This window comes from Pungitius pungitius, chromosome 5 (genome assembly GCF_949316345.1).
Source record: "Pungitius pungitius chromosome 5, fPunPun2.1, whole genome shotgun sequence".
NCBI classification, from domain to species: domain Eukaryota; kingdom Metazoa; phylum Chordata; class Actinopteri; order Perciformes; family Gasterosteidae; genus Pungitius; species Pungitius pungitius.
The window spans coordinates 242,825-270,276 of NC_084904.1; the positions used below are offsets into that span (position 1 = coordinate 242,825).

Here is a 27,452-nt window from a genome sequence, read left to right on the forward strand (position 1 = left end):
TTAGGTGTTTACAACAATCTGATACAGGCATCAAGATGGGTTTTTAAGTTGTAGTCTTTTTAATGGAACAAATTTTGCATATTAATAATTTAATCTTAGACATTACATTTTATTCAAGAGTCTTGGAATGATTGTGATTCATTATTTTGCATATTGATCTCTTCAATAATTCCACTGCACAATGAATAATGAAAAGCATTTATTCCAAGCATTACTTGCACAATGGAAACATGTATAGTTGTGCAAATACTGCATCTCACTAGAGACATGGTAGGAATGTATATATACAGCTGCAGAAATGTTTGTTCATTCAGACACTCCATTTTGCACGTTGAGAAACTCCTGAAAAATAAAAAAAATTACAGAATTAAAGATCGCAGATTTTTTCTTTCCACAACTAATTAAGTATTTCTCCAGACTAAACTGGATCCAAGAGGTCAAGCCCCTTCACCTTCAGGCAGCTCGGTGGCGCTGAGCCGCTGGAGAGCGTTTTCCCTCCCTGTGGCTCTCGGTGCTTCATGTACTCACGAGCTACTGAGTCAGCATCGTCCTGACTGAAGAGAAGAACACAAGTCTTACACTTGAAACGGTCAAACCCTTCAGTGCGTTTCTGCTTTGGTCATCATAGTTCAAAAGTGTCGGAACATCGGGTAGTCGTCAGCTATTTAGAGAATTTTAAAAAAGCAAAAAAACTCAGACTGAGCCTTCACGGGACATAAAACTGTCACTTTAGCTGCATTTATGTTTATGAATAACTTGTTTGTTTGATTTAACTTCTTTTCATCATATCTTCTGTACTACCAGTCAAAAGTTTTAGAACGGTCCAGTGAATAAGCTGAAATGGTACTAAGGTAAGCAGCCAGACGTTAAACAAAAACTGAAACATAACGTATTGCACATAACGGCCTTTTTGAGGAACAAGTAATGGTTTAACAACCCACAGCTGTTCTGCAGGAAGTACTATATTGCTCTCCTGATGAGTGACAGGCAGACCATTATAACTGTTGACAGTGGAGGTTTTTCCTTTACAGAAAGCCACAGTGAGAAGTTTCCTACACCATCACATTCAGACACTGGAGGACACTCCGACAGGAAGAGGTCTGGCAGACCCAAAAGTCACAACGCAGGTTTCTGAGAGTCAACAGCTTCAAGCTCAACAGTAGAAGAAGCAAGCAAGAAAGAGAACTTTCTGCACAATATTTGATTTCCATTGTAGAAAGAACAAGTGTTTTCGGCTGTTAGATCTGCAAAATGTAGATTACATTTGGTTAAAAAAACGATTCCATGATTTATTTTTTGACTCCAGTTGTTTATTGGTTCTATGCTTTAGTTTCAGAGTACATTATGAAAATAAACTGTCGATTTTCAATAAAAACTGTGGAAATTGAGGTGTTCTAAAACCTTATGTTGTGTGCATGTAACCTACAGAAAGGTGTTCGCTAACCCAAACTCACCAGTTCTGACTGATCAGGTATTCCACCAAGTCTTTCACCTGGTTGGGTCGGCCACTCGACACAATGAGCTGCTTCAGATGCTTGAAGTATTTGGTCTTGAGAAGTTTCTGCTGTTGTCCACTTTGGTTGACGAAGGTTAACACGGTTTCCCTGACCTGGAGAACCAAAGAGGCAAATATGACATATAGAACAGACGAAAACAACTGAAATGTTGCTCCTCTTCTATGTGTTGAAACTTGAACTGATATCTAACCTGTGAGGGAACTCCAGCTAATTCCCCGGTGCTCATGAGCTCGTCCACCTGCTCCAGGACAGCGACGGGGTTACACGCAGACAGAAAGCCCTGGAAGCACAAGGAAAACACACAGAAGCCCTTGCTTTAAGGCCCTAATACATACAGATCTTCCAAATGGACCCTGCTGTACAGCAGTACACGAGGATGCTCACATGTATCTGCTGGGCCTTTTTATTGGCACATGGGATGAGCAGGAGTGTTCCCAGGGCAAAGGCTGGCAGGTTGAACTGTGCAAAGCGATTGGCAATTCCTATCAGGTCCAGATTCAACAGGAGAGGACACCTGTGTGGCAGGACGTTTGAATCAAATCTTCTCAGTTTATCACAGTTTCTGTGGCAAACAAATTTCAAATTGAGTAAATGAAACCTTTGTGCATGAAACCGACTGAAGTGTCAGAATGAGAATGACAGAATGATTTGGTGTCAAAGCGTAAATTGACATGTATTGCATGTTCATGCTGGGTCCCCATGCATCATGGTTGGTAAATGGTTGAATACCAGTACAACATACTTGAGGAGGAGAACAAAAGTCCTGTAGAGAGTTGCCTGTTGATCAGGACTCAGAGGAACAGATGCTGTCAAAAAGGAAAGGTCAGAGCGTGAGGAGCATTCAGGATGCAAACTGACAGGATTCCACCGAAACGCTGTACAATTAAAGATCGCTCCGCCTCAAGACAACGGACGGGAACCCTCCCTGAGTACCTGAAACAAAGGGGGCCAGTATCATGCTTCTCCAGGTCCTGGAGAAACTGGAAATCTGGAAGAAAATAAAGTAGATAAAATTACTGCTAACCTTTAACTCAAATATACCTCATGATCCTATAGGCCCACACGAGTGAAATTGTAGGTCATTTTGCATGTTTATATTTCTGCTGGACTATTCAGTAACTTCTTTGCTGTCTTGTGTTGCACCTCCTTGATGTTTGACGGTTAGGAAAGTTGTTGTCAAGCCAACAAACACAGCTACAGGCTGCCGTCTCTCACCATCTCCAGGTCGGAGATGAACCAGTGCGGATTGTGTTTTTAAAAGCGCCCACCCAGTCGATGGCAGGCAGCGGAACACTGAGTGCTTTTCTAATGAAGTACCAGTACTCCACCAGTAATCGTACCGTTTTCAGCGTAAGGGTAGCGCGGCACCTTTCTAGTACCGGTACACCGTGCAACATTACTGGAGAGTCAAAAACACTGACTGCAAGAACCACCAAGTTGGTTTTACAGGCCCTGATCAATATGTTTTTGAGCAGTTGCTCAACTGCAGCCCGGGTGAGGTCAGCCTCCTCATGGTTGAGCCTTCAAAGGGTTTGTTGAAAAAAGCCGGTTTCCTTTCACAACCACAACTTTTTATAATGTCATGCAAAAACCAAATGAGCTCAGGCATGTGGTCATAATCTCGAGAATAATCAGGTGGTACCTTTTTTTTGGTCTGTCACTCTGCGTCGACCTCCTCGCTCTAGTTTTGAACGTTTTTTCTTGATCTTAAAAACAGCAGCCATATTGATCGGCCAACCACTGAATTTCTTGTGCCAAAATACATTCATTTTGAGGTCTAAATTGACAAAATATCTCAAGCTGTTCAAGTTCTACACTGAAAAACCATCTCACCATCTAGAATAAATGGCCTTAGTACTTAGGCTTTATTCACGCTAAATGTGGTGCTTTTATCACAAAGTCAACAAATCTCATGGAAGATTGAGATAATTTGCTGGACTACAGCGAGATCAGGGGTCTGATTGCCTGGTACGGGTTGCATTTCAACCGTTTCACTTCTGGTATTTTGAATGGGACAGTATTTCTCACGTCTGTTTGAATGTTGTGTATTCTCAATGTTACACGGCCCAAGTTGGATTTTACCTCCCACAGAGCAGGCACAGCCACGACAGCCTCCAGCACCTTCTGGAGGTGGCCGATCTGAAGGCAAAAAACATACAAGTAGGTTTTATTTTCAAAGTTCAAAACAGAGTGGCCCGTGACTCTGTGTTCAATTCATTTTTCATATATAAACAGACTTCTTGAAACAGAGATTTATTATATGTATATAAATATTTTTACCAAGTTGAAGCCCAGCAGCTTCTGAAGAAGACTGTTCCACAGCTGCGGGTCGTACACCCGATACTCCAAGCACAGGTCGGCCACCAGCCGCACCGCCTGAAAGGACAAAGGGGGCTGCAGTTTTCCTGCCTGCTCGTGCCACATTTTTAACTTGGTGGATCTAAAATAAGGTAACTGGCTAAAGCAGTTTTTAAGGTTTTCATTTAGAAAATACCTGCGGCTCATGACTGTGGTTCTTCCACAGCCCTTTAACCAAGCCCTCTTTGGGGCTGCTGAGGAAGGACTGCACCGTGTAAGGGATGTTTAATGCCTCCAGTTGAGAGACAAAGATGTAGCACTTCAGGTAATATCTACACAGGAGAATAAAATACAGAAACATTAGTACGTCATGCACACCCCTTACATTGAGTTTGAAATTAATTACTTTATCGGTACTATGAAGGAGATTTTATATTACTGAATTTTGGTCTTGGGAATCTGCAACTGAGCCTCCAGAGTGGCTGAATCAGCAAGACGGACGAGACAAAGAAGCGCACGAGTCCGATGGCAGAAGGTCAGACGAGGCCCAGAAGCACTGAGGGGCTGCAGATGAGGAACCCAGACATTAGCCACTTTCTCTGGACACTTTGTCCAATTTTGACTCAATGCAAGACAAAACTCACCCAGGTTTGGGCAGATAGGATAGGGTTTAGGAGACGGACGGCATCCTCCATGGGGTAAGCCTGCAGCATGTACACCACCCTGAGTGCATGAAGTGAACCCAATTAACAGAAGCTAAAGGTTGCTGCTACACCTTGTGGCCAAAACGTGTAAAGAAAATGACAAGACCATTCCACTAAGTAATCTTTACATGCTGTACATTACATTAAATGTACTTACAAATAGATGGTACAAACTCGGTTAAGAATATATATGCAACTTGACACACGTCAAGATACACGGCTCCTCCTTGCAAGAACTTTAATGAACGTCCTTTTCTAACAGGCGAAACGCTGCCCCGAAGAAAAAAAAAAAACGTCAATTACTCTACCTCATTAAGTCCGGATCCTCCTCCATGTTGCTGGCACACTCTTCATTGCCAATACCCTTTATAGCAGAAAGTTGAATTAAATTTCCACACAACGGACTCAGTGATAAAACACAATGCAAGCAGGTGAGCTCATTGAGACCAACCTTGGGGACAGTTTTGCAGATCCATTTTTCCAACATCATGTTACGGATTTTCAGGAGATCCACATTGTTGATGGAGGCTACTTCCTTCACCACTGCATGTATGTCTGCTCAGAGGTAAATGCTTGAATTAGGATTAAAACCGGCTGGTGAAGAACATTTTTTTTCCTTACATTATGACGCAAGACAGTAAAAATAATCTATAGCGGATAGTAAAACAATTCAATGTGCGATATCACCAGTAGCCATCTTTAGCACATGAAGCTCTTCTTCACAGCCTGCTCACCAGGATAAATCTGCCCTCCTGATTCCCTGTAGCGCTGCTCCACACCGCTGTGCTCATACAGGGCCACTATGAGCCTGGCGGGCAGCCCAGTCAGCTTCAGATGCTCCGGGCTGTTCAGCTGGCTTGTAATCAGGATGTTTTCAGTAGCCGAGCGCTGGAACTGCAGTTTCAGCTTGGACAGAAATGTCTCCCCTCTGGCCCGCGCAGACTCCTACGAGTAGATGGCAATTAATCGCTTTATGGAAAAACTAAACAGACATGTGAGAGAAGTGATGTTAATATTTAATATCATTTGTGTAGCTGACCTCAAGTTTTGGATCCCTCAGCCAGGCATCTCCGAGGGCCAAACAGAACCTCAGAGACTGTGTCTTTTCAGGGCCTGTAGAGAACAGGGAACCATTCAGACCATTGATAAAACACACACACAAACAAGTGGTGAAGTGGAGGTGTCTAAGCGGCCGGTCGGACCTGGTGGCAGCTCCTGGGTGATCTTGTGGGCTGTAGCCGCTGCCCACTCAGGGCACTGGATGCAGTGGATGTACTTCATCATGGTCTTCGCTACCTTGAAAGTCTCACCATTGGAAACTTGACCTGGACCCTTTTTCCTCTGTTCCAAGAGTAAAGGCTTCATCTTCTTCTCAAACACGTGGTTTGCTGCTGACATGTACAACTTGTCCAGGTTCACCTGGAATGAGACCGGATGATTTGAATAAAAGTCAAACTTTATGGGTGAATCATTGTCATGATTATTGTGTCGACCTCTTTAGATGAGTTACCTTCATCAGTTTGCTAATCAGAAGAAGTGTAGGGAAGTTCTCCTCACTGAGCTCGGGCGCTAAACACAGAAAAAACATTTTAGTTTCCTTGCTCTTAACACAACCATTAACTGTTGATATTGACAGTTTTAACTCACAGATAATTTTCCAGTAATGTTTGGTCTGCATGAGAAGGTGGAAGGGCAGTCTGCTGTTGGACAGCAGGTTTGGAAGCTGACTGTTTTCTAGAAGATAGGTGTTCTCCACATCTGAGGCAGGAGAGACGCGCTTGTAGGACTTCAGATGTTGAAGGAGGCCCATTGCCTGTTGACAGATACCCTGGTTGATAGTCTGCACAATACATTTTGAAGGAATGGATTAAAAAAAATAAAAAAAGAAGTGTACAGTTTTTTTTTACCTGACAGACTGAAAAGGTCGTCACATTCTCGTCTGCAGCCGCAATGATCTTCAGCACTACGTCAATCCTCTCATAGTTGTAAGGGCTGAGCTGTACAAGGTACATTTTACAAGTTATGTGAACAGCTTGAATTCAGTTTGGGATTCAAATAAGTAATGACCTATGAAAGTAAATTCCTTTCGTCGTTGTTTGGACTCGCTGCTACTAAATACTAGTCAATGTTAGTCATTCTGAGCAAAAGTCAAGTATTCTGTTTGCAAAACAACAGGGCAGCTGTCATTCAAAAGCTGCAGAATGAAAAGCTTTTTGGTATTACTTTTTGGTGTTTTCCAGAAATGATCTGAAATGTCACTTCGTAAAAGGAGCTGAAAAACAATCAACACCAGGAGCTTATGTTGAAAGGAACAGGCTTTGTTCTTCCTCTGCTAGTTTGCCTCCCAGGTACAAACCTTGTATAAAGCAGCACAGAGACTGTCAGTGAGTTCGCTGGTGTTGCGCAACATTGGTATAATCTGCAGGACTCGCTCCAGTGCGTTTGCGTGAGCCAGAGGCTGCGTCTCCGAGTCACCTGCAGCTTCCTCGTCCTCCTGGAGCAGCAGTAAGGTGGTGATGTACTGGTTGATCACACTGTCGGGATCCAGACCGAAGGTGCTGCAGATGGGAGCAGAAGGCGAGCAAAGGAAGGAAAATAACACACTGTCCATGAGTGTAAATGAACCGCATTGATATAGACTGAAGATCATGACATTGTGGAGTGGGCACAATACCTGCAGTACTGGAGGATAATGTCCGGAGTGATTCTCCGGTTTTTAACCAAGTCAGGGATCAGGCTGCTCTTCATCTCCGGCCGCTGACGGAACACCGGCTGGATGGATATCTGCAGCCGGGCAGACGACAAGTCACGTTAAATGTCAAGTGTGACCATGACTTGTATTTCCATTCACTTCTTATTTCACAAGTGCTTCTCACACACACACACCTCCATTTTGCCAAGCTTAATGCCCCATTCAGCATCAGTGATGACAGAGAGAAACTTCTCTTGTTCCTCTGCCTCACCATACAAGCAGCAGAGATCAGCCCCAATCCTTGCTACGGCCTGAAACCACCGAAAAATACTCATTGTCAAAAATAGAAAAGGTTTGATGATAAAATACAGCTGAACAGTAACCAAATTGCTTACCAAGATTTTGTCGTAGTTTTGCCAGGTGTTGTCAATAACCTTCCACAGTATTTTGAAGACTTCTGCTTCGGAGAGGAGTGTACAGAGACCAAGAGCCAAATCACTATCAACCACCCTCCAGTTGAACACCTGCAGTTGATTATAAAAATAGAGTGATTTGAAAAAGAACTAAATCCCAGCATATCGGCAGCTACCATCTCAGAATATCAGACTCTGCAGACTCACCTTGTTCAAGAGAGCCACAGCAACAGCATTCAGAGACAAAGTAGTTGTCTTTCGAAGAGTATTTAAGCATAAATTGTACTTCTTAAGTTCTTTGGTATCATACAGCTGAAAGAAGAGTTTACAGTTACATATTACATGTTTTTGTCTCTCTGGGAAGTAGGTATGACTTATAATGCGGCGTAAAATGGATTCGGATACTCATCAGATATGTTGCAGCCATACCTGTACACTAAGCTTCATGTCCATAACATTAGAGGTGACGTGCTGCAGGCAGCTGCCGTACGAGTTGACCAGCACTCTGAGGGCCAGCTCCAGCTGACTGCACTCTTGTAACATCTGCAACATGTTGGTCAGAGGACCCAGGAGGGGCCGAAGGTAGTTTGAACCTGTATGTGGGCCAGTAAAGACATGGTCAACTTCCAAAAAAAGACAAATTTAAGAAGATACAATTAAATATAAACTACACACCGTCTTCAAATGAGCAGTGTGCCAGACAGGAGCAGTCCAGAGGGTGCAGTTTGGTCTCTGCAAGATTGGGACGAAGATGATTAGACCATCTAATCATTAAATGGCAAATATATTGAATAGATTCATTTCAGCATCTTACCCAGGGAAACCGGCAGTAAGCAGTTGGTAATTTCATACTGGACTGGAAGCACAGACACTGGGTCCAGAACAATACAGTCTTCAGTAAAAACATCCTGGAAACTCCACTGAGAATGTGGATCTTTGTCTGTCTCTGCAGTCGAATCCTGTGACGTTATACAATTCAAATACACACATGCATTATACGGACTTGGCTGATTTCACAACTGTAAAGGAGAGACGTTTGTTAATTCAAACTACTATAAACAAAACAAGAAGTCTAAATCCTGCTTTAAAATAATAAACCAGAAGGAAAAATGGGTCCAAAAGATGTCACATTGGGCCCGTTCCTTGTACGTGGTCCGATTCAGCTCAAATTAACCCGATGATTGATGTCAGGCTCTCGCTCCCTCAAAAGTTGATTCGCTCTAAAACAGTCTCGTTAATTTGAACGAGACTTCAGTCATCAGGAGAATTGTTCGTGCACGTCCTACTTCAAAAAGGGAAGTGTCGATAATCGAAAAGCACGACTACGCTTTCATACACATGCCATCCATCGCAGTCTGTACCTCTCGTGAGAGGGATCATCCTCTGCAGTGCTCTCCAAAGGGTTTCTTTCGGGGGGTTTTCTCCCCATCGCAGGGTTTTTCATTTTTTGGGGCATTTTTTTGTGCCAATGTGAAGGTTTCAGGACAGGGGATAATTTGCAATTTTGGGACAGACAAAATAACATGAATTATATATTCATGGCAAAATCTTACACCAGCCATGCTGCGAGGGCTACAAGCCCAGCAAAGCGTCGCAGACAAGTTAAATGCTTGTGTTGGGGAAAGGTAGAGGCTGATTTTAAGTCCCTCATCACCCCAATCAGTTAATATATATTTTGTCAAATGTACCTGCTCGCAACAGGCTTCACAGAATGCATCATCATCTAACGAGATCTTCCTGCCAAAAATGTTAATCCAACGGATATCGCTCAGTCTTTAATGAGGCGGAGAGCTGCTCATCAGTTAGCCACGTATGAGGAACAGGGCCCTGGTAGTCTCACAGTTTATAACGTTAATACTTGCAGAAAATGGATTGTATAACATATTAAGCATAAACCAGAGTAAGATTGTTTTATAGAGTCAGGTAAGATACCGACCTTGGCTATGAAGCCATAGTTGTCCGATAACTGACACTGATGATAGACATCCATCGCTATCCGTGTGCACTTGCAAAGCTCCAGACAGTCCAGGAGAAGATCTGCAACCGTCATTAAAATTTTATTTTGAACAATTTTACTTTCACTCTACGTTGTCCTGAAGCGTCTTCAGCAAGACCGGCTAAACTATTGTCAATATCTTAAAAACATTTTTTTAATTCTTTTTGATTCGTCACGTGTCTTTCTTTTTACTAGGTTTAAAGGAAGACTTGGCCCACAAAAATACCATCAGTATATCAATAACTCATAATACTAGTTCCCTTAAATGTTCTCGCTTACCTACAGAGTATAGATTAAAAGAAACTATATCAAAACATTACTGCTTCAAACAATTTGGAGATTCTCGCAATATATTCAAAATGTTGGTGAAAATCACTGATTTCAGAGCTTCATTGCGTTTTTACCTGCATGGCACGTGGCGATAGCCTGGCAGGCAAGATCATGGATGACTGCTGGCAAGTCCATGTCTTCAGGAAGCACCATGGGCACGTCTGCCTCCAGCATCTGGCATAACGTCTTGGCGGCGGTGAACAAAACCTTCCCTGTGCAGGTGTTGTAGTGGTGCTCATACAGCTCGCTGAACATTTGGAGGAAGAAGACAAATAAAACATATGAGATTCTGCATCCACAAAGAACTCAAGGGTGAAAAAAAGAAGAAGAAAAAAACCACCTCAGGATTAACACACCTGAGGATCTTGAGGGCCTTGTCCACCTTCCCCACGCAGAGAGCTCGCAGCGCTAAGTCGGACCAGAGCTCCTGTTCGGTGCGCTGCAGCTGCCTTCCTAGACGACGTAGGCCAGCTTCTGTGGAGATGGTCTTGATCTTGCCATCGGGGTCGTTGGCCACCACTGGAGTCGTCGTGGCCTTGCCCCGAGATGAGCGGCGGCCATGCGTGTTTTCATAGGCCGTGATGTGATGCTCCTGGATTTGCTTTCGGATGTTTGGATCCTCATAGTTTGAGGGGGTGAAGAAAACATCAAAATCCTCCTGAATAAACAAACAAAGAGGTTGGTTGTGAAAGAAGTAATGAAAGATCAGACGGGATAATAACACGTGCAATATTCCATGAACAAAACTCACCTGCAGGTTGGCGATCGCCTTAAACATGATGAGGTTGTTTTCACACTCCATGCTTTTAAGAGTGTCATCTGCAGAGGAAGAAGCCCGGTGTGACACACATAATATACATACAATATAATATTATACAATACATGGGCTGCATGCAGGAAGAGATTTACACTTCTAAACCCAATTTGTTCTTATTTTGTTAATTTTTTCAATTCACCAATATTTTCTCATTTTTCCTCTCACAATTTACAGATTGGAATTCACAAGGAAACTTCAGTTCAAAATGTGCATTTTTAAAATGCATCATCATCGATGCTTATAGTACGTTATAGTCTAGAATGATTGGATAACATTTTCTTTATTATCTAGGGATAGATTAATTAACCCTCTGATTATTATTATTATTATTACTCTGCGATGAACGACCTCCTTTGTGCACTTGCAGACTTATTTTATTTATTTTTCTTGAGAAACTGCAGACGTTCTAGAAAATCTTTGTTTAAGTGTATTGAAGAAGTTCTTGTTTTTCCTTCTTACAGCCTTTTTGGGTTGCATCCCTCTAACATCTCAGGCGTGTGACAAACAGACATTTTCACATGACACAAAACACTCCAGGCCTTAAATAGTCTTCAGATTAATATAGTGGATTATATTTTCTCCATGTAAACTTTTCCTAAAGCATGCAACACAAGTTTGAAGCCTTGAGCGTAATAGCTGGAACTAAGAAGAATACATTGAGTTACTCAAGAGCACATCAGCAGGATTGGTGTTTGCTGACAACAGCCCATGGACACATACTACATGTTTGTGTTATATGTCGAATCTTGCTGCTCATGTTTCAGGTTCGTACTTACGTTTTTGGATCGTGTACAAGTATTTCAGAGCTTCCACCATCACTTGAGCTATGACCATCTGGTGTTTCTTGTGCTATGGAAGACAGAAAACAAGGTTGAGATATAATAACAGTCAGAACTGACTACGTTCAACTCTGCACCTTTTAAAAAACATTTTTTTACAGGTTTTGTAAAAAGGACGATATGCTCTCTATAATGCTGTTCGATCACGTTCAGATCTTCGGGGTGCGATTTATTGCATTGATTGATCTAAACAGCAGGTCTGGAAATTGCATCCAAAAAATTGAGCGGGGAACACAAGCGTGTAAAAAGAAAATGATGTTATATTTTAGACACACCACATCATCTCTCCCCTCACCTCATCGGATATGTGGGCTTTGTCCTCCAGCTGCAGTCTGGCCCAGGAGGTGAGACGCATAATCACGCATTCTGCCTCCTCAGAGGACAGCCTCTTCACGACAGTCATGCTTTCCTCCGTCTGAAAGCAGCATGAAAGACTTCCCATCAATATGACATGGAAACATAAAAAAGCATTTCATACATCATACTTCCATGTGGATGACCATACCTTGCTGTGGCCAATCAGCTGGATGAGATGCAAGTAATTTATCTGCGAGGTTGGAAGTTTGTACGCCTCAGCTAATATGAGGGAGTCTTGTAAAGACATTGGCAAGTCTTGCTTCAGGATGTATCTAATCAGTGTCTGAGGGGATATACAGTGCATGACGGGAGGATCATATGATACAAGTCAAATGTCACATTATGAATTAGATCAAAATTACCATAATTTGAGTGCTGTTAGAGAGGTTGAAGTTGCGGATGCCATAGCCCCTCAGGAGCTTCCTGATTTCCATCAGACAGTAACTCTCCTTCAAAAGCCCTTGTCTGCAGAAAACAGCAGTAAATACACAATTATATTAGAAACTGATGATATTACCAAATTTTACTAAATTGAGAAAGAAAAATCATACTTTGGTCCATCCATCTCCAGGTACTGTTGAACAAGTTTTTCTACCACATTACTCCAGGGCACAACAGCTTTCTGCATTATCTCCAGCACTGCATCCACCATCAGCTGGAAGGAAAGACACAAATCCTGATACAAACATAGTTTCACTATTTTAGGGATTCTTGTTTGTCTGCCACTGTAATGCCCGTTTTTCCCACAAGCTTTTGGAGGCACAAGCCTTTAAACACGTGGTGAACTGTAGGTTTAATGGTGCTAGAGAAACTTACGTCAGGATCAGTCATGCAAGCCTGCACAGCCACTGCTTTGGCTTCCCATTCAGTGAAAAGAGTTGTAGTCTGAGAACTACAGCGCTCCAGCAGATCCTAGCGGAGATGAGAGGAGAACCATTTATAACCAGCAAGAAATTAAGGGGCAGTTCCCAGTGGGCCAGGGCGTCATTGAAAATTACCTTGATGTACTGGAGAAGTAACTCATCGAAAGGAATCTCATGCTCTTTAGCATACGGCAGGACACTGCTTTCCACCGTGGTGGAAATCAGCTCAGGAGCCGGCACTTTATCCAGCATGAAGAACGCAACGTTGCGAACACTCCCCTTTCAAAGAGAAATGATCACGGGTCACAAATGCAACACCACAACGTACTCAAAAGTAAGATATTGTTCATTTCATTATGAATTCAATGAAAGCTATCTTCACACGTTCCTGCAGGTTAATAAAATACAGGTTTAGTGTCTCAGTAGCTTGTTTGAAACTCAAAACACCTTCTCAAAGACAGAAAGTGAAAGTCTGCAGTTGTATTTCTGCTGGAGGTCCAGGAGCCGACGGAGGTTGGACACCAGGGACTTGAGGTTCTCCACTTCCTCTGCACCATAATTATCATCCTGAAAAAAAGATCACCAACCACTTGATGTCACAATAATTCAGTTACAGTTAGCATCCACTGATGAAATATGATGGTGAAGGCACAACAACATGAAAGAAAACGTTTCCGACTTACAGATTTCAACCAGGTCCACAGAGAAGGAAGTCCAACCACAGCCATGTCCAACCCGTTCTGGGGCCAAGCACCCTGGAACAACGGATCACATTACAATCATTGGCTCAACTCATGAACTTCTTCTATGTGTGATGTTTTATGAAATAAATAGGTAATGACCAGAACAGCCTGGTTTTACCTAACTTAGTGTTTAATGTCACCAGGATGAAGAGTGGTCTTTCTTCTTTTTTTACCTTTTCTGTTAACTCCAGGTTCCGCGTCCTCTGCTCCAGCCATCTCGCCAAGATTTTCTACGGGCACATACAACTCTTACGACTGAAACCATATTTCCATATTTTGAAATAAGTAATGATTCTTACTTGTCCTGTTGGAAGCACTCGCCTCACAAAAGGAACAAAAACCGCCCTCAACCAAGGACAGAGGTCTTGGGATGGCAGATCCTCTGGGATGGCACGAAGCACAGCTTCCAGTTTGCTGTCATCATAATGGGCTGCAATCTGTCCCTGTCATTAACAACACAAGGAGAACATCACAACTGGCCCGACGCCACAATAATTCTCCCAGTTCGGTCTCATGCAGTGCACCGAGCTGTCCGCTACCTCGTATCGGAGCCAGATGAGTTGTGCACCCTTCATGTCTCCTTCTCTCAGGTGGGTCAGAATTTCTCCTAAATTGTCGGTGCTGTTCAAAAACTCAATCCAGGCAATGCCGCTATGGATGACAGAATAACATACGAGTGTGCATTATGAACAAATCCCACGATTGAACATGTACAACACAAGATAACCTTGACTTACTTGAAGTTGTCAGGGCCGTGCAGGCTGCAGAATGTGGCCAGTCGGGCCAGCGCCTCTTGGATCTGTAAGGAGGAGTAGCGCGTGGCAGCGTGGCTCAGGATCTTCTCTGCCGTCTCAAAGGTCGGCCACGGAGCCTTGAGGCAGTATTCCACCACATACTGCTCATCCTAGGCAATGCGCAAAAAATAATAACCTTTATTGGAGGGGTTGAGGTCATGAACAATGTTGCAACCGTGAAATGAGATTGGACCAAATAACCGACTGTGATCTTCATCAGGTTGGTCTTGGCCTCCTCCACAAGTTCGGACCACACATCCTGTCCATAGCCGCCCACCGATGCAGAGGCCAGCTGCTCCAGCACAAAGTCAAGCTTCACCTTGTACACCAGCTGAAACAAACAAAGGACTGGAAGTTGAATGGAATACATTCTAATGAAATGTGCGTTAGCATTTTTTAAACTCACCTCCAAATCCAGTTCAAATGTGATGGCAAACTTTTCAGCTTCCTCAAACATGTGTTTGTGGAGAAGTTTGCTAAGTCTGGGAGTAGAAAAAAAATAATCAAGTAAGTCAAATTAAATATATATGCACAAACGACACAAAGCGCAGTTCATGTGTGAATGTCTGCTACCTGTTCTCAGGCAAAGCCTCAGTGAAGCATCGGACCACCACAGCAGAAATGGGCTCTCCGCGACTGCTTAATAGAGAAAAGAAAAGAGAAATATGAATATTAAAAATATGTTTTAACGCTCACCATGTTGTTCAAGTGCAGGCTGAAGATCGAAACACATCCTACCTTTCTGGGTTCTCACAAATCCCCTCAACTAAATAAATTGTATCCTGAAAGCAGAGGATACAACAGCAGAGTTAAATGTGGGCGCTTTGTATTTTTCAGTCAGTAACGGCCAGCAACAAATCATGCCACTGACATCTCTATTTGGAACATTTCCAAATGCCTGTATGTACTTTTTGATGTGCCTTGTTCTGGTCTGTGTAACGTGGAAAAGACAATACAAATATTTGTGGGCATATTAGCATCCACAAATAGTCCATCCATATTATAAGAGTAAAAGCGTTAATTATTTACCATGTTTATTTTTGTCTGGACAAGACAGGAGACTGAGGAGACGTCAAGAGAGTAGCAAATAGTCATGGAGGGAAGAAATCGTATTTCCAGTGAGTTGATCTGAAAAATGAAAGGTTCAGAGCAGGACTTGACATAATCATCTTTTCTGGTTTCTTCAAAAGGAGCTGCAGTTTTACCTGACTCTTGTCTTGCTTTGTTAGTGTGATCATCTTCATGCTTCCCTTGTCTTGGCTGGAACACATACATTTCAATTTTTGACCTTGTTTGAGGCACTTTCTTCTGTATATTTACGGATAGGGTACGAGATACATACGACACCATGGAGACGGAGCCACATTCTGCAGTGAGCTCAAAGTCATGAATGGAAAGATCCTGCCAACAGTGAATCATGACAAGGAAATGTAGGTCCCAGAGACTCAGGGCATCCTAGACCAAAGAGAAACACAAGAAATCCATATTGTCCTTAATTAAGCCTCAGAATGAACCACATGCAATATAACAGCTCCAGGTGATCGTACTGAACTCACCTCGGTGTCAAGAATATACAAGAGATTGTCCACAACCACCATCTTCCGAACACCTTTTAGAGTAAATATAAGGAGAATGTATTTAACAACACTCACACAATTCTCTTCAAAATCAAATCAAGACATTCTGACTTTTTAAGTGTTTATGTTTCTATCTCTGATGTTTTCCTCAAAAATGAAATATTGGGCTGGTAAAACATGAAGTTTAACTATGTAGTAAACATTGGGACGGGACCTTACCTGGAATTAAGCTGTTGTTGATCGAGTGAGCGAGGCACATCTTGCCCTGATGAGGGTCCATCATCCAGTGAGTCACAATACTTTCTTTATCCCCCTGTGAAGATAATGCTGTGATAAATTTAATTAAGAAATACATGTTGCTTTATGTAATCATCAACTACCATTCTTAGAAAGCTTTTGTTTACACTATTTAAAAGCTTAATTTAAAGTGGGTCTTAATATCATAGTAAGCATAGGTTCCATTTTTAGCCTGAAAACATACTTCATTTGGTTGTTCAGAAAAATTAGACATGCAACAGCATAGTGTAAAAAGGACCGATGAAAACAAGCAACAAATATTCCAAAGTTCTATCCTCCGTTATACTTTCATTCATAATTAACCAATGAATGGTAGTTGCAGGTGATAAATAAATAGCTTTAGACACTGACCCCAATCATTAAGTGGATTTCAGGACCCAGATTGAACGCCACTGCGGTACTGCAGCCCTCGTCATGGTATTGACTGGTGGGGCAGAAGTCTATCTTTATGAGAGACTGCAGCTGAGGTGAGAAAAAGTGATAATTATTGCTATAAAAAAATACAACTGTGACTTTGTGCCGTTATTATTGCCTTAACTAACCTCTTTCAAAGCTCCCAAATCCTTATTTTCAATGGCTGTGTAAGAATAAATGTGTCAATAGAAATAAATGTGTCAATAGGATGGCACCAAGAAAAACAATTAGTCTCAAGCACATGATGTCTGGATACCTGTCTCGATCTTTGCCAATGCAAGGTTTGTAATGTGGAAAAATCCATCCTTTACGAGAAGGAACACATGGTAGATGCCTGTGAACGACAGAAATTGGTGACACACAATCATTAAAGATTCAGATAAAAACCCAATCAAACATCTAGAGATAGAGATTCCTTTTAAGTTTCCATTATTTCTCATAAGATTTCTCATATTCACAAAGATTTTTACCTAACGAAGCCTTGTTCTCTTCTATGATGAGATAGCGGTAGGTTTTCTTATCCTCACTGTATAGTTTATCTACCAACGCCTGCAAACCCACACAACAAGAAATGTTAGCGTACACAAGTGAAACACATTGTTTTCAGGATTGTCAATGTTAAATATTTCCCTTCTAATGTTGTGGTTGAAATATGTAAACTATAACAATTTAAAGCTGGACACAGTGATCATATCTTATGTATTTCTTCACTATGAGACCACACTGTTATGAGTCCTATTACTATAGATATCACAAAAGCCTCATACCGTGGTGAGAAGAATTTTTTTGGTTGGAACATAGACCAAATTAAGGTTTCCGTTTCTTTCACAGACCACCAAAAACTGTCCTTCCATGCAGACATCGATGGCATCCACATTTGTTTCTGAAAAAAAAGTTGAGGTATTTTCATAGAGAAGTTCAAGAGTACAGATAAATGGCATTGATTGAAAATAGGATGATAAAATTCAGCCTGTGACTTCACACTGAATTTGGTTGGAATTTGACAGGCAATCACAACACATAGAGGGCACTGCCCATCAGGCAGCTTTGTTCTCGGGTCATCTCAGAGGACACAAGCGGACCAGCAACCCACCGAAATGAAGGAGCAGCAGGACGGCCTGGTAGCTCTGGTCAAACAGGATCACCGTCTTGTCAGCAACAACAATGTTCCAGTTTGAGCCGCCGGAGGAGGAGAGACGGGGATCCGTCTGCACCTGTAGGAACCAGCATTTCCATCGGTGAACTGAACCTGTGTAGGATGCACTACAAACTAGTCCGGTACCATGGCAACGGGGGATCGACTGCAAGAGCAGGTGTCGAGTTATTGTAGGTGTTGTAGGCAATGCGGATGTCGGGATCAATCACCTCACTGGCCGTGGAGATTTTGACCAGTGTATCCACCTGATACAAGCCGCTTCCATTCTCCTCCTTTGACACACTGCCGAGGCGGACAGTGTTTGTGTCCTCGTTGGTCAGAAGTTCAACGTCGCTCCACGTCGCCATTTCGTCGAGCTGAGGAAGTGTGACCGTTTATTTTGACCTAAAAAAATGCTCTCGTGTCTTAACTGTTGAGTTGAAATGCGATACAATAGCCATGCTAGCTGACGTTGTTAATCTTTACGCTCATAAACTATTAAGCAGAGATTTGCCACACCGACATTTAGACGACCTGCTGGTACCATTGACAGGTGCAGCTAACATTTACAGTTGCTAGTAGCCTGATATTAACTCACCTCTCCGTTGAAACAATCCCGGGGCTAACGTTACAGCACGGAGATGAGACACAAACCTACAGACGCAGCTTTAGAATTTGGCGGGTTGATGTGACGTACGGTAGGTCTCTTTCTCCTGGGTTTTGTCTAACAGACAGAACTTCCGTCCCCAGCTGGTTATAGATCTCACTGCTTTGTTTGGAGTTGCCAAAACTACCATAGTCCACCTTTTAATACTATCCATTTGTAATCCAAATGTAAGCATTAAAATGACAAAGCGTTTAAGTGCTGCCTGACAGACTGAATTTCGGGATCGAGCCCACGTCAAACAGAGGGGCGTGGCATTTAAGGGGCATCCGGAAATCGTTTGGGTGTTGCCAGGTTGGATACGTTTTGGTCTTTTAAGCATAAGCGATCGTACTTTATTGTTAAACTTACGGCAGTGATTTAAAAATCAGTTAATTTATTTTCATCGGGGGTTTGCTTTAAAAGAAAAACAAACACCAGAATAATTTCTATTAGTACAGTTTATCAAGCGCCCTAGTCACATTGATAAACATCGATTATCCATCGATTGTTATTTAATTGCGCATTATTTAATTTATTGGTTACAATGTATTTACACTATACATTTCTACGTATTTGCTGCACCTCTTTATGCGGGCTACAGCACTGTTAGTGTTTTGCCTGAATGTAGGGGATAGAAGAGGTAAACCTGGCAACTTCGGTCATACGCGATGAGCAACGCAGCGGCACTGTAGCAGCTTAGCACCTCTCCGTGCGTGCACGGTCAACAAAAAACAAAAAACATTTAACTCACATAATAGATAGTGCTTCGGAATTATGTCGGTAAGTACCAGTAGCATTTTATAACTGCATCGAGCATCTACATACATGCAGAACGATCTAACTAACGTTAGGGTTGGTTTACGATTATATCCAAGACTACTTTTTCTTTAAGATGGCGGTTATCGTTTGTTAGCTTAGCCACTAAGCTAACGCCAAAACCACTCTCTGGTTGAAGTATGAATGGCGAACGTAGAGGGATTCAGCTAATGTAGATAGCATGTTGGCTAACGGGCTTGTTTTTGTTGTAATCCCCGTAAAAAGCAATGTCATGACGTTCATGAAATCGAGCCTGTGTCGTGTTTTGATTTAGCTAATTTAGCTATATAAAGGATGCTGAAGAAGTGACACATTTAATAATCCGTATGTTGCCAACGTTACTATTTATTGAAGTTGAGGGGGTCAAAGGAGTGGTGAAGAACGTGGGGAATATCGCACTCGTACCCATTCTCACGAAAAGTGCTTTTTATCCAAATGCCCTCTGCCTCCCAGCTGTGTTACATAACATCTAAAAGGAGATGTTACATAGGAAGGATATACACACAGAGCGTGTTGTGTTAGTGATTAGTGATCTACTTAGTTAGTGCACCTTGTTGAATTTATTTGGTCGGGCTGAAACAAACTGCTGCACTATTTACAAAGCATCTACGTTTCAAAGTATGTTAGAATTCCATTTCAGATGCAGACACATTATGCAATTGGTGTGTGATTCACATGTCGCCAGTGTCACACTTTCCATTGTGGTTGTGTTAAATTTGGAATGTAAGTAAGTGGATTCATGCAGACATCGGCCTTCTTATCATCATTTTCTTCATCAACTGACCACGATATGCAGCCTTTTGTTAATTATCGTAGTGGCAATTGTTTTCCCCTTTGATGGCTGTGGTTTTCACACTATGACACAATGCGTTATGTCTCTATACAAAACAAACTATTTACCGTTGAATGTGTTAACCATGTGTCCATCTCTTCCAGGGAAGCGACAATGACTCGGTTGACATGACCAGAACAGCCTCCCCGGTACATCACAGAAAAAAGCACAGCATGGAGTCATCCAGATCTCCCAGGAGCTCCAAACACTACCATTCACGGTCACGCTCACGCTCCAGGGACCGAAAACGTTAGTATTCGCGGGGAAATCCGCGCGGAAAATGGGAATTGGGTCCATAGTATGACATTTAGTCCCAGTGTACTCATGTGATCCATTGATATAATTTATTGGAATAAAAACCGAGGAAAACTGGTTTACAAGAAAAATACATTATATTTCAAAAAGGGTTACTTCTGCATAATCTTTACCATGTGTTTGTTCAAATGTTCTTTACTCAGCATGATTTTGTTTTACAGCTTTGCTAAATGTGTATTTGTCCGCACTCTGCTTTGTGCTGTTTTCAGGTGACAGAAAACACAGACGGAGTCGCAGCAGGAGTAAAGAGGTAATTAATTCATTTCTATGAATAGAAAGACATTTGATGGTATTTTGAGTGCTTAAGGTGTTTTCCTTGTTAATTGTAGGTTGAGGTGAGTATGTTTCTATAAGGTTTAATGTGTTACAGTAACCAAAATTAAGAACAAAATAGATTCAAATGGGGCCACTTACATGGAAAGGTTTTTTTTTTTTTACCATCTCCATGTTGACATGTCTTAAAGGATGTTTTTATCCTTGGATATCTGTCATTGTTTGTAACCATATTAAATGGTGAAGAGTAGATTTTTATTTTTTTGTTAAACACTGTGTGTAGATCACATGATAACATTTCTATAATAAATCATACTCAGCGTGCTTATGCACGAAGAGACTGAACAGAAGACCCTGCTGACATAGCAAAATAATATGTCTACTACTGGGACAGGTAACTATCTGCCATTCAAACTCCTATTTGTCTCACACTATTTGTAGAACAAATTAAATTAACAATGGCATCTCTTTCAGCTAGGGATGGGCATGATTAAACAAACATTTCTCCTATTTCTTAAGTAATTCTTTCAGACTAATTTGTCTGGATAAAGAGTAACAACTACGGCCTCCCCCTTAGCACGTCATACCAAGGAAGACCAGTTCCAAACTATGATCACATGACATGAGTGGTGGGACTCTTTTATGAAGAGTTTTAAAAAGACTTTAAATATGGCACAAAAAGGCATTGTAGAAATATGTCATTTTAATTTAGCAGGTTTTTGGTATTGAATTATTATTGTGTTTTGGGTGATTTGGATGAAGCAAGCAAGTAAGGAAGCTGTGAGAAGTAAGTTGGATGCCCATCCCTACTTTCACCTTTCAGGGATTTAGAATTCAAAGAATTTTGGGTACATCGAATTGCTGTTCATGAACTGAACAAACCATTGTGTTTTTCTAGAGAATGAGTTTGTACAGTTTATGATTAAAAGATATAAGACGTTCCAAACAGTCTGGTTTGATTAATTACCTTCTACATTGAAATGAACTGGCAGGGCTTTGTTGGTACAAAAAGCAACATCAAAAACACAAATTGGCTTCCAGTGGTACATTTACAGAAATGATGTGGTGGTAATACATTTTTTGTGTTATGGGTCACGGTGCGGTCTGACCAGAGTTTTCAGTTTTCAATGGAATTCCATTTAAATGAGTCCATTCTGACAGACAGGCCCACGCTGAAGAATCATGCTCACAGAATGTCGTTCTGTATGTTATGAAAGTGGATTTTAAATGACAAGGTTATTCTCAACTTGTCAACATTTATTACATACCGTCTGCCATACGCCATGGTACTAACTCTCTTTGTTGCACTATTTTCCTGAAAGAGACAACTTCTTCTTAAAACAGGCACGAAAGGGGGACTCCGAGAAGCCATCGAAATCCCACAGAAAAACAGACGACCGGCAGGAGCCGGAGAGACTTTCAGCGGAGAACGGAGAGGAGCGGTCCAGGCGCAAAGACAGGAGACCCTCCAAGGGGCGGAGCTTGTCCAGGTCTCACTCGCGAGAGAGGTGAGTCTGATCCATGAAGTGTATACGGAAATATGTTGTTTGTGCAGGTGTGCTTTTAAATTCTGGTCATCATTATCTATGCTTTCAGGCGGCCTCACAGTAAAAGTAAGGACAGACGTCGATCCCGAAGCCGCGACAGGAAGAAGAAAGCTAGGTCTCGCTCAGGTTCAAGGACCAAACATCGTCACCACAGCAGAAGTCGCAGTAAGAGCAGGTGAGCTTTTACCTTCTGGGATGAAGTATTGTTTGACACTTGTCCTCCTGGCCTGCCATTCTACGTATTAACAGTATGTTCTTTCCTTTGGTTGTACCCTCAGGGAGCGAAAGAAAAAGAGTGAGAAAGTGCGCAGGAAGAGTCGAAGCAGGTCTGTTAATCCACCTGCCTTCCGGGGCCGAAACGCAGCTATGGATGCACAAGAGGCCCTGGCCAGAAGGCAAGGCAACAGTTCAATGTAGATCGGTCCTTCTGTTCAGGCCAAATCCCAAGAAGTGGCAGAAGTGCTTATTGCATCTGAGTAATAGCAGCTTCAAAAAAGAATAAATCATACATACATTGTAAACTTTGACCTACTTTATGATGCCTGACCTTTTTAAGAACATCATGAATTTAAGCACTTGGGACCAAGCATTAATGTGACCAATTGGAAATCAATTTAAAGCTGACCATCAGCCACCATTCGATCCTGAAAGGATTCTTGTAGCCCTCCAAAGCTTGGTTGTTATCTGACTTCTCATCCAAGGTACACTTTCCAGAGAGCCTTGTTGTTCATAAAACCACGTTGGTAGGGAAAGCAAGTACATGGTGATAGGTGGGGTGAACTGCTGGTCTGGGTCTCTGAAACACTGACCATGACATTTTAATGTCCATATTTGTCTGGCCGGGGACCTTTGTTGCATGTTACCCCTCCTTTCTCAAATCTCTCCTGCCCCCTGTTACATAGACAAGATATTCCAAAAATATATAAAAGAAAATTGTCTGTCTGCCAATGTCTCCAACGTGTGAAAATATTGATTTTGTCTCACACATAATATCATCACTTTGAGGTAAACGGCAGTGGAAGTGAGAGGCTTCTAAGTAAAGCTCTCCTCTCCCTTTCCAGACTGGAGAGAGCCAAGAAACTTCAGGAGCAGAAAGAGAAGGAACTGTTGGAGAAGCAGCAGCAGCAGCAGCAGGAGGAGATAGTGGCAGGTGAGAAGTGATTTCTGGGCCGTTTGTTAAACCGGATTAAATATCTTACTTACGATGCTCCTCTGTGCACCTTCTTCTCAGTGACTGCCCCCATCGCTGCAGTTGCAGCTGCGGCGGCCACCTCCCACCCTGCCCTTAATGTGGCAGCCCTCCTGGCCTCTGGGACCCAGGTCACACCTCAGATCGCCATGGCAGCACAGATGGCAGCCCTTCAAGCAAAGACACTGGCAGAAACTGGCATTGCTGTACCCAGCTACTACAACCCATCCGCTGTGAACCCCATGAAGTTTGCAGAGCAGGAGAAAAAGAGGAAAATGCTTTGGCAGGGAAAGAAGGAGGGGGTAAGATTAAATATAGCAGTTTCTAATGGATTTCAAATGTGCATATATATATATATTTGATGATGAATATATATTTTTATATATAAAGGATGCTTATATTTTTAAGGACAAGTCACAGACAGCAGAGTTGTGGGAGAAGCTGAACTTTGGGAACAAGAACCAAAATGTTAAATTCCGCAAACTAATGGGTATTAAGGCAAGTATTATTGTAATTTATTCAACCATTGGGTAGTTGATACTGGCGAAAAATCATCTTTCAGTCCACCAATTCAAGCTTTCTAATGTGAACTTGTTGGCGTTAATTGAATTTGGTGTCTTTACAGGGAGAGGATGAACCTGAAGTGGCCAAACCGCTGAATGAGGAGGGTTTGAAGACTCTTCAGAAGCAGGAGGAGATGTTTAGGAACCTCGACGTTCAGTACGAGATGGCTCGGTCTCAGACACACACCCAGAGGGGAATGGGCCTTGGCTTCACCTCCTCATTCTCACGTGGCATGGATTCCATCTAGGGGCAAATATTGGCTGTCTATATCATATAGGACCACTAATTCATCGCTAGGCCTCAAGCTTGCCCGGAACTGTAATTTATTTATAGACAAACATCTTGCAAATTGGAACATTATATTGTAAATAGCCTGATGCTGAGTTTGTCGCAGTGTTCATGAATCTGTACTGTAATCTTTGCAAAAGGGGGCATCGTTTGACTGGTTAAAATTAGATATGTTTCAATAATGTGGTAGCTTTTTTTAAACTCATATATATATTGATATGTGATTGTTTCAACATAAACTAAACAGTTTACATCAACTTAACAAAAAAAAAAAAGCAAGTTAATTTTACATTATCTGAATGACATGGATTCATTTTTTCTGCCTCGGAAAGAAAAGCTAAACTAAGTTTTAATTTTGTCTTTTGGATTGTGACAGACAGCTGTGTCCTTGATGAAAGATTCACAAACTTCAAAGCTTTTTTTAAATAAAAATTTGTGTTGAATACGATTTTTCCTTCATCACCTCACATTTACCGAATACTTTTTGATTACATTTGTTTTATTTTCCCTAATGTTACCAGGATTTGATGTGGAAATAGAATTATTTTTCCATATTCCATCTATAAAGCAATATAATCTTGTCAAAATGATATGGAATGAATTGATGTCGTTATTGGAGCTGTATTAGTCAACTGCATTACACCAGAAAAACAATTAACTTAATACATCTAACATTATTTTGCTAAACCCACTGCTTTGTATCGAACATTTTGCAAAACAAGATAATGTCAAGAAAAGGTGCATCCACCTTTTATAATCATCAATAGCACTTACCAAACCTGATAGAAATAAATAGTGTCCAAAGCAAGAAAGTACAACATCACATACAAACGACAATTTAAGAATTATAATAGTGGAAACGTTTTTGTTTTGACAACTAATTGGAAAACCACTCCTATTTACATATAAGACTGGAGTAGAGCACATGGGCCACACCAGTGATGAGGTTGTGATTGGCAAACTCCAGGATGAGGAGCAGGATTGGGTACTCGCTGTGTCTCCTCTCCACCGTGGACTCGTCACTTAAGCCCATCCAGTGGAGCAGCAGGGTTTGCATGGCTACGGGGAAAAGCTCTTTGGCCAGCTCCTCCGCAGGAGGCAAGTCACTAATTTGTTCGATGTGCTGTACTTTGAAGCCCTCCACGCGCTGGCTGATGCTGTTGTTGGCGGCATGAAACTGTTGGCCTAGCCATCGTCCTACAGCACAAAGCAGGGAACTGGAGTACGCACAGCCCCAGTCTTTAGCCGTAAGCAGGGATAACACCGTCTCCGTCACGTGCTTTTCTTCTAGTTTCCCGTTTACGTACTGATCAATGTTCTCCAAAAGCATCGATATGGTCTCCAAATGGTCCGTGTGGCTTTGAGTCTCAGAGGAGAGTTTGTCATCCAAGCTGTGCAATTTCTGCCTCAGTGTGGATACAACTTGTTGGTTTTGCTCAGCCTGCAAGCTCTGCTTGGGGAACGAACAATAATCGTGATCTGCTGAGGTATCACCGGTGTCACTGCAATGCACGTCCACCGACTCCCTGCCGCCATGGCAACGCTGGGGTTGTGCCAATCCAAGCTGCACATTCAGGCTGTAACTCATCTTCAGGGGGCTGTCATTTATCTGTGACTTCCAAACCTCCTGCAAAGGAAACACATGAATATATCAAAACAAAAAAGTATATATTGGGATATATTCAAAACAAAGCAAATGTCCGACGCGAACATCTGCATAAAGTAAACCGTACCGAACCTGGAAGTTCTCCAAAACAGCAAGCTGCTCCTCTTTGCTGTACATCTCAAAGGCCACTCGAAAAAGTCCTTGAATGCTGTAGAACCAGAGGCTGTTATTTGAGGTATGGACCTTCAACCCTTGGAACCGGAATGCTGCAAAAAGAAACAAAGTTTCAGTCTACGTGTGTGTAAAATCTCGTTAAAACCTCATGGTACCATTTTGTCCAGCTTATTTCACCTGAGGAAAAATGTACTTTTGTTGCAAATCCTTTCTTGGCAAACTTGGCGTGGTATCTGGGATGGTTCTCTGTGCGGATGTCTGTGTTCGAGAAGACATCTGCTCCTAAATAAAGAGGAACTACCGCACTCTGAAAAAAATACAGATGATACCTGCAGTGACACACTGGTATTGATCTTACTTTGAGTGAGGTTTATACATGGGACCTAGAATATTGTGTAAATAATTCAGCATCTTTGATTATACCATTTAACTCACACTCCCTTTGCTTTGACTGCAAGTAAATTGACCAAAAACGCACAATACACAAGTTAATGATGGCTTTCAACTTTATTAGGCTCATTTGAGAATAGCCAGCACACTGCAGGCCGGGTTAGGTTTATTTATAACCCCCCCCCCCCTACCGCGGAAACCCACGTGGTCAAGAAGCTCGATCTTCTATGAATGTGCACCTGAGCCAGTAGACCTGAAAGCTTTGCTTATACCTGCGGGCATGAACTGAGCCGTCCATACTCCCTACTGCGACCTAGCAGACAACGAGTAGATGGCTCTCGTGGCTTCCTGTTTACATGCCCATCGGGGCGTAATCTCACAACAACAGTAACCATCCTCCACGACAACGAGGGACGATTTGAAATATCTGTAAACTCATATATACACAAAACAAATCCACCATTTTCGCTGAAAGAACATATCCGAGACTGGTCTCACCTTGTTGGAACTCTGCGTCAGACTGAACGACGTCAGATTCACCAAATAAATATAGCGTATTTTCCGTGCGCCACCGTCACACTGCGGTAAAGTTAAGTGAATAGTTGAGCAACTTGACATTGCTGCATGCAAATTCACCCTCTCATAAGGCCACAATTGCAAAATTGGAAATCCGAATGGCAAAGAAGTTAAATGGCTGCAAAAATCCCCAACAAATAAAAATGATCTGACTCAACAAACAGAAATGCGAGTCTGGGGTTGTAATCCCTGAACGTTGTTTTAGGGACAAAGGAGGTCGCTTTGAATAAACGTAGGAATAAACGGTAGGCTTTGTGGCCGTGGTTTGTTTGCAACTACAATAGTGAGTTATACATAGTACAAAAAGATGTAACGCTCTTGTACGTTTTTTCCAGTTTCCTTTTCGTAATCTGAGCTAGCAACCTGCAATTCAACGCGTTGGGCTAAAAAAACACGTACTAACATGTACACGTGACATAAGGAGAACCAATGAATACAAAGAACAGCTGC

At 42.1% G+C, this 27,452-nt stretch overlaps 3 protein-coding genes across 4 annotated transcripts; 1 reads left to right on the forward strand and 2 right to left on the reverse strand.

The window, feature by feature from the left end:
- Positions 1-140: 140 nt before the first annotated feature.
- kntc1 (kinetochore associated 1) lies at positions 141-18,719 on the reverse strand. Its single transcript, XM_037483322.2, has 62 exons — positions 18,385-18,719; positions 18,017-18,163; positions 17,745-17,865; positions 17,419-17,534; positions 17,122-17,200; positions 16,908-16,985; positions 16,780-16,814; positions 16,589-16,699; positions 16,160-16,253; positions 15,920-15,972; positions 15,706-15,818; positions 15,569-15,623; positions 15,393-15,491; positions 15,102-15,145; positions 14,937-15,002; positions 14,770-14,845; positions 14,569-14,694; positions 14,307-14,473; positions 14,109-14,220; positions 13,869-14,012; positions 13,743-13,799; positions 13,510-13,581; positions 13,274-13,393; positions 12,962-13,105; positions 12,780-12,875; positions 12,515-12,618; positions 12,326-12,428; positions 12,112-12,246; positions 11,902-12,021; positions 11,544-11,616; positions 10,702-10,769; positions 10,307-10,608; positions 10,025-10,197; positions 9,561-9,661; positions 8,439-8,583; positions 8,300-8,356; positions 8,054-8,217; positions 7,832-7,936; positions 7,607-7,735; positions 7,406-7,522; positions 7,194-7,303; positions 6,876-7,077; positions 6,427-6,516; positions 6,167-6,332; positions 6,030-6,088; positions 5,722-5,938; positions 5,559-5,632; positions 5,254-5,464; positions 4,971-5,074; positions 4,828-4,883; positions 4,460-4,538; positions 4,255-4,379; positions 4,012-4,147; positions 3,798-3,893; positions 3,600-3,656; positions 2,451-2,505; positions 2,260-2,323; positions 1,902-2,031; positions 1,708-1,797; positions 1,455-1,609; positions 452-554; positions 141-342 (listed from the first exon to the last, which is right to left on the reverse strand). The coding sequence occupies exons 2-62, from the start codon at positions 18,152-18,154 to the stop codon at positions 307-309; spliced, it is 6,627 nt and encodes a 2,208-aa protein (XP_037339219.2). The 5' UTR covers positions 18,155-18,163; positions 18,385-18,719; the 3' UTR covers positions 141-306.
- A 359-nt stretch (positions 18,720-19,078) lies between these two features.
- On the forward strand, positions 19,079-24,846 carry rsrc2 (arginine/serine-rich coiled-coil 2). 2 transcript variants are annotated; one of them, XM_062562142.1, is made up of 10 exons: positions 19,079-19,212; positions 20,185-20,329; positions 20,605-20,645; positions 22,013-22,176; positions 22,265-22,390; positions 22,494-22,610; positions 23,277-23,365; positions 23,447-23,706; positions 23,813-23,906; positions 24,034-24,846. In XM_062562142.1, exons 1-10 carry the CDS (start codon positions 19,207-19,209, stop codon positions 24,213-24,215), a joined length of 1,224 nt encoding a protein of 407 aa, XP_062418126.1. In that variant the 5' UTR covers positions 19,079-19,206; the 3' UTR covers positions 24,216-24,846. The 2 variants fall into 2 exon arrangements, with proteins under 2 accessions (XP_062418126.1, XP_062418127.1); XM_062562143.1 differs by having other exon boundaries at positions 22,494-22,541.
- si:ch211-110p13.9 (uncharacterized protein LOC562347 homolog) lies at positions 24,531-27,349 on the reverse strand. Its single transcript, XM_037482144.2, has 4 exons — positions 26,925-27,349; positions 26,214-26,343; positions 25,995-26,128; positions 24,531-25,883 (listed from the first exon to the last, which is right to left on the reverse strand). The coding sequence occupies exons 1-4, from the start codon at positions 27,042-27,044 to the stop codon at positions 25,152-25,154; spliced, it is 1,116 nt and encodes a 371-aa protein (XP_037338041.2). The 5' UTR covers positions 27,045-27,349; the 3' UTR covers positions 24,531-25,151.
- Between the last annotated feature and the right edge of the window lie 103 nt (positions 27,350-27,452).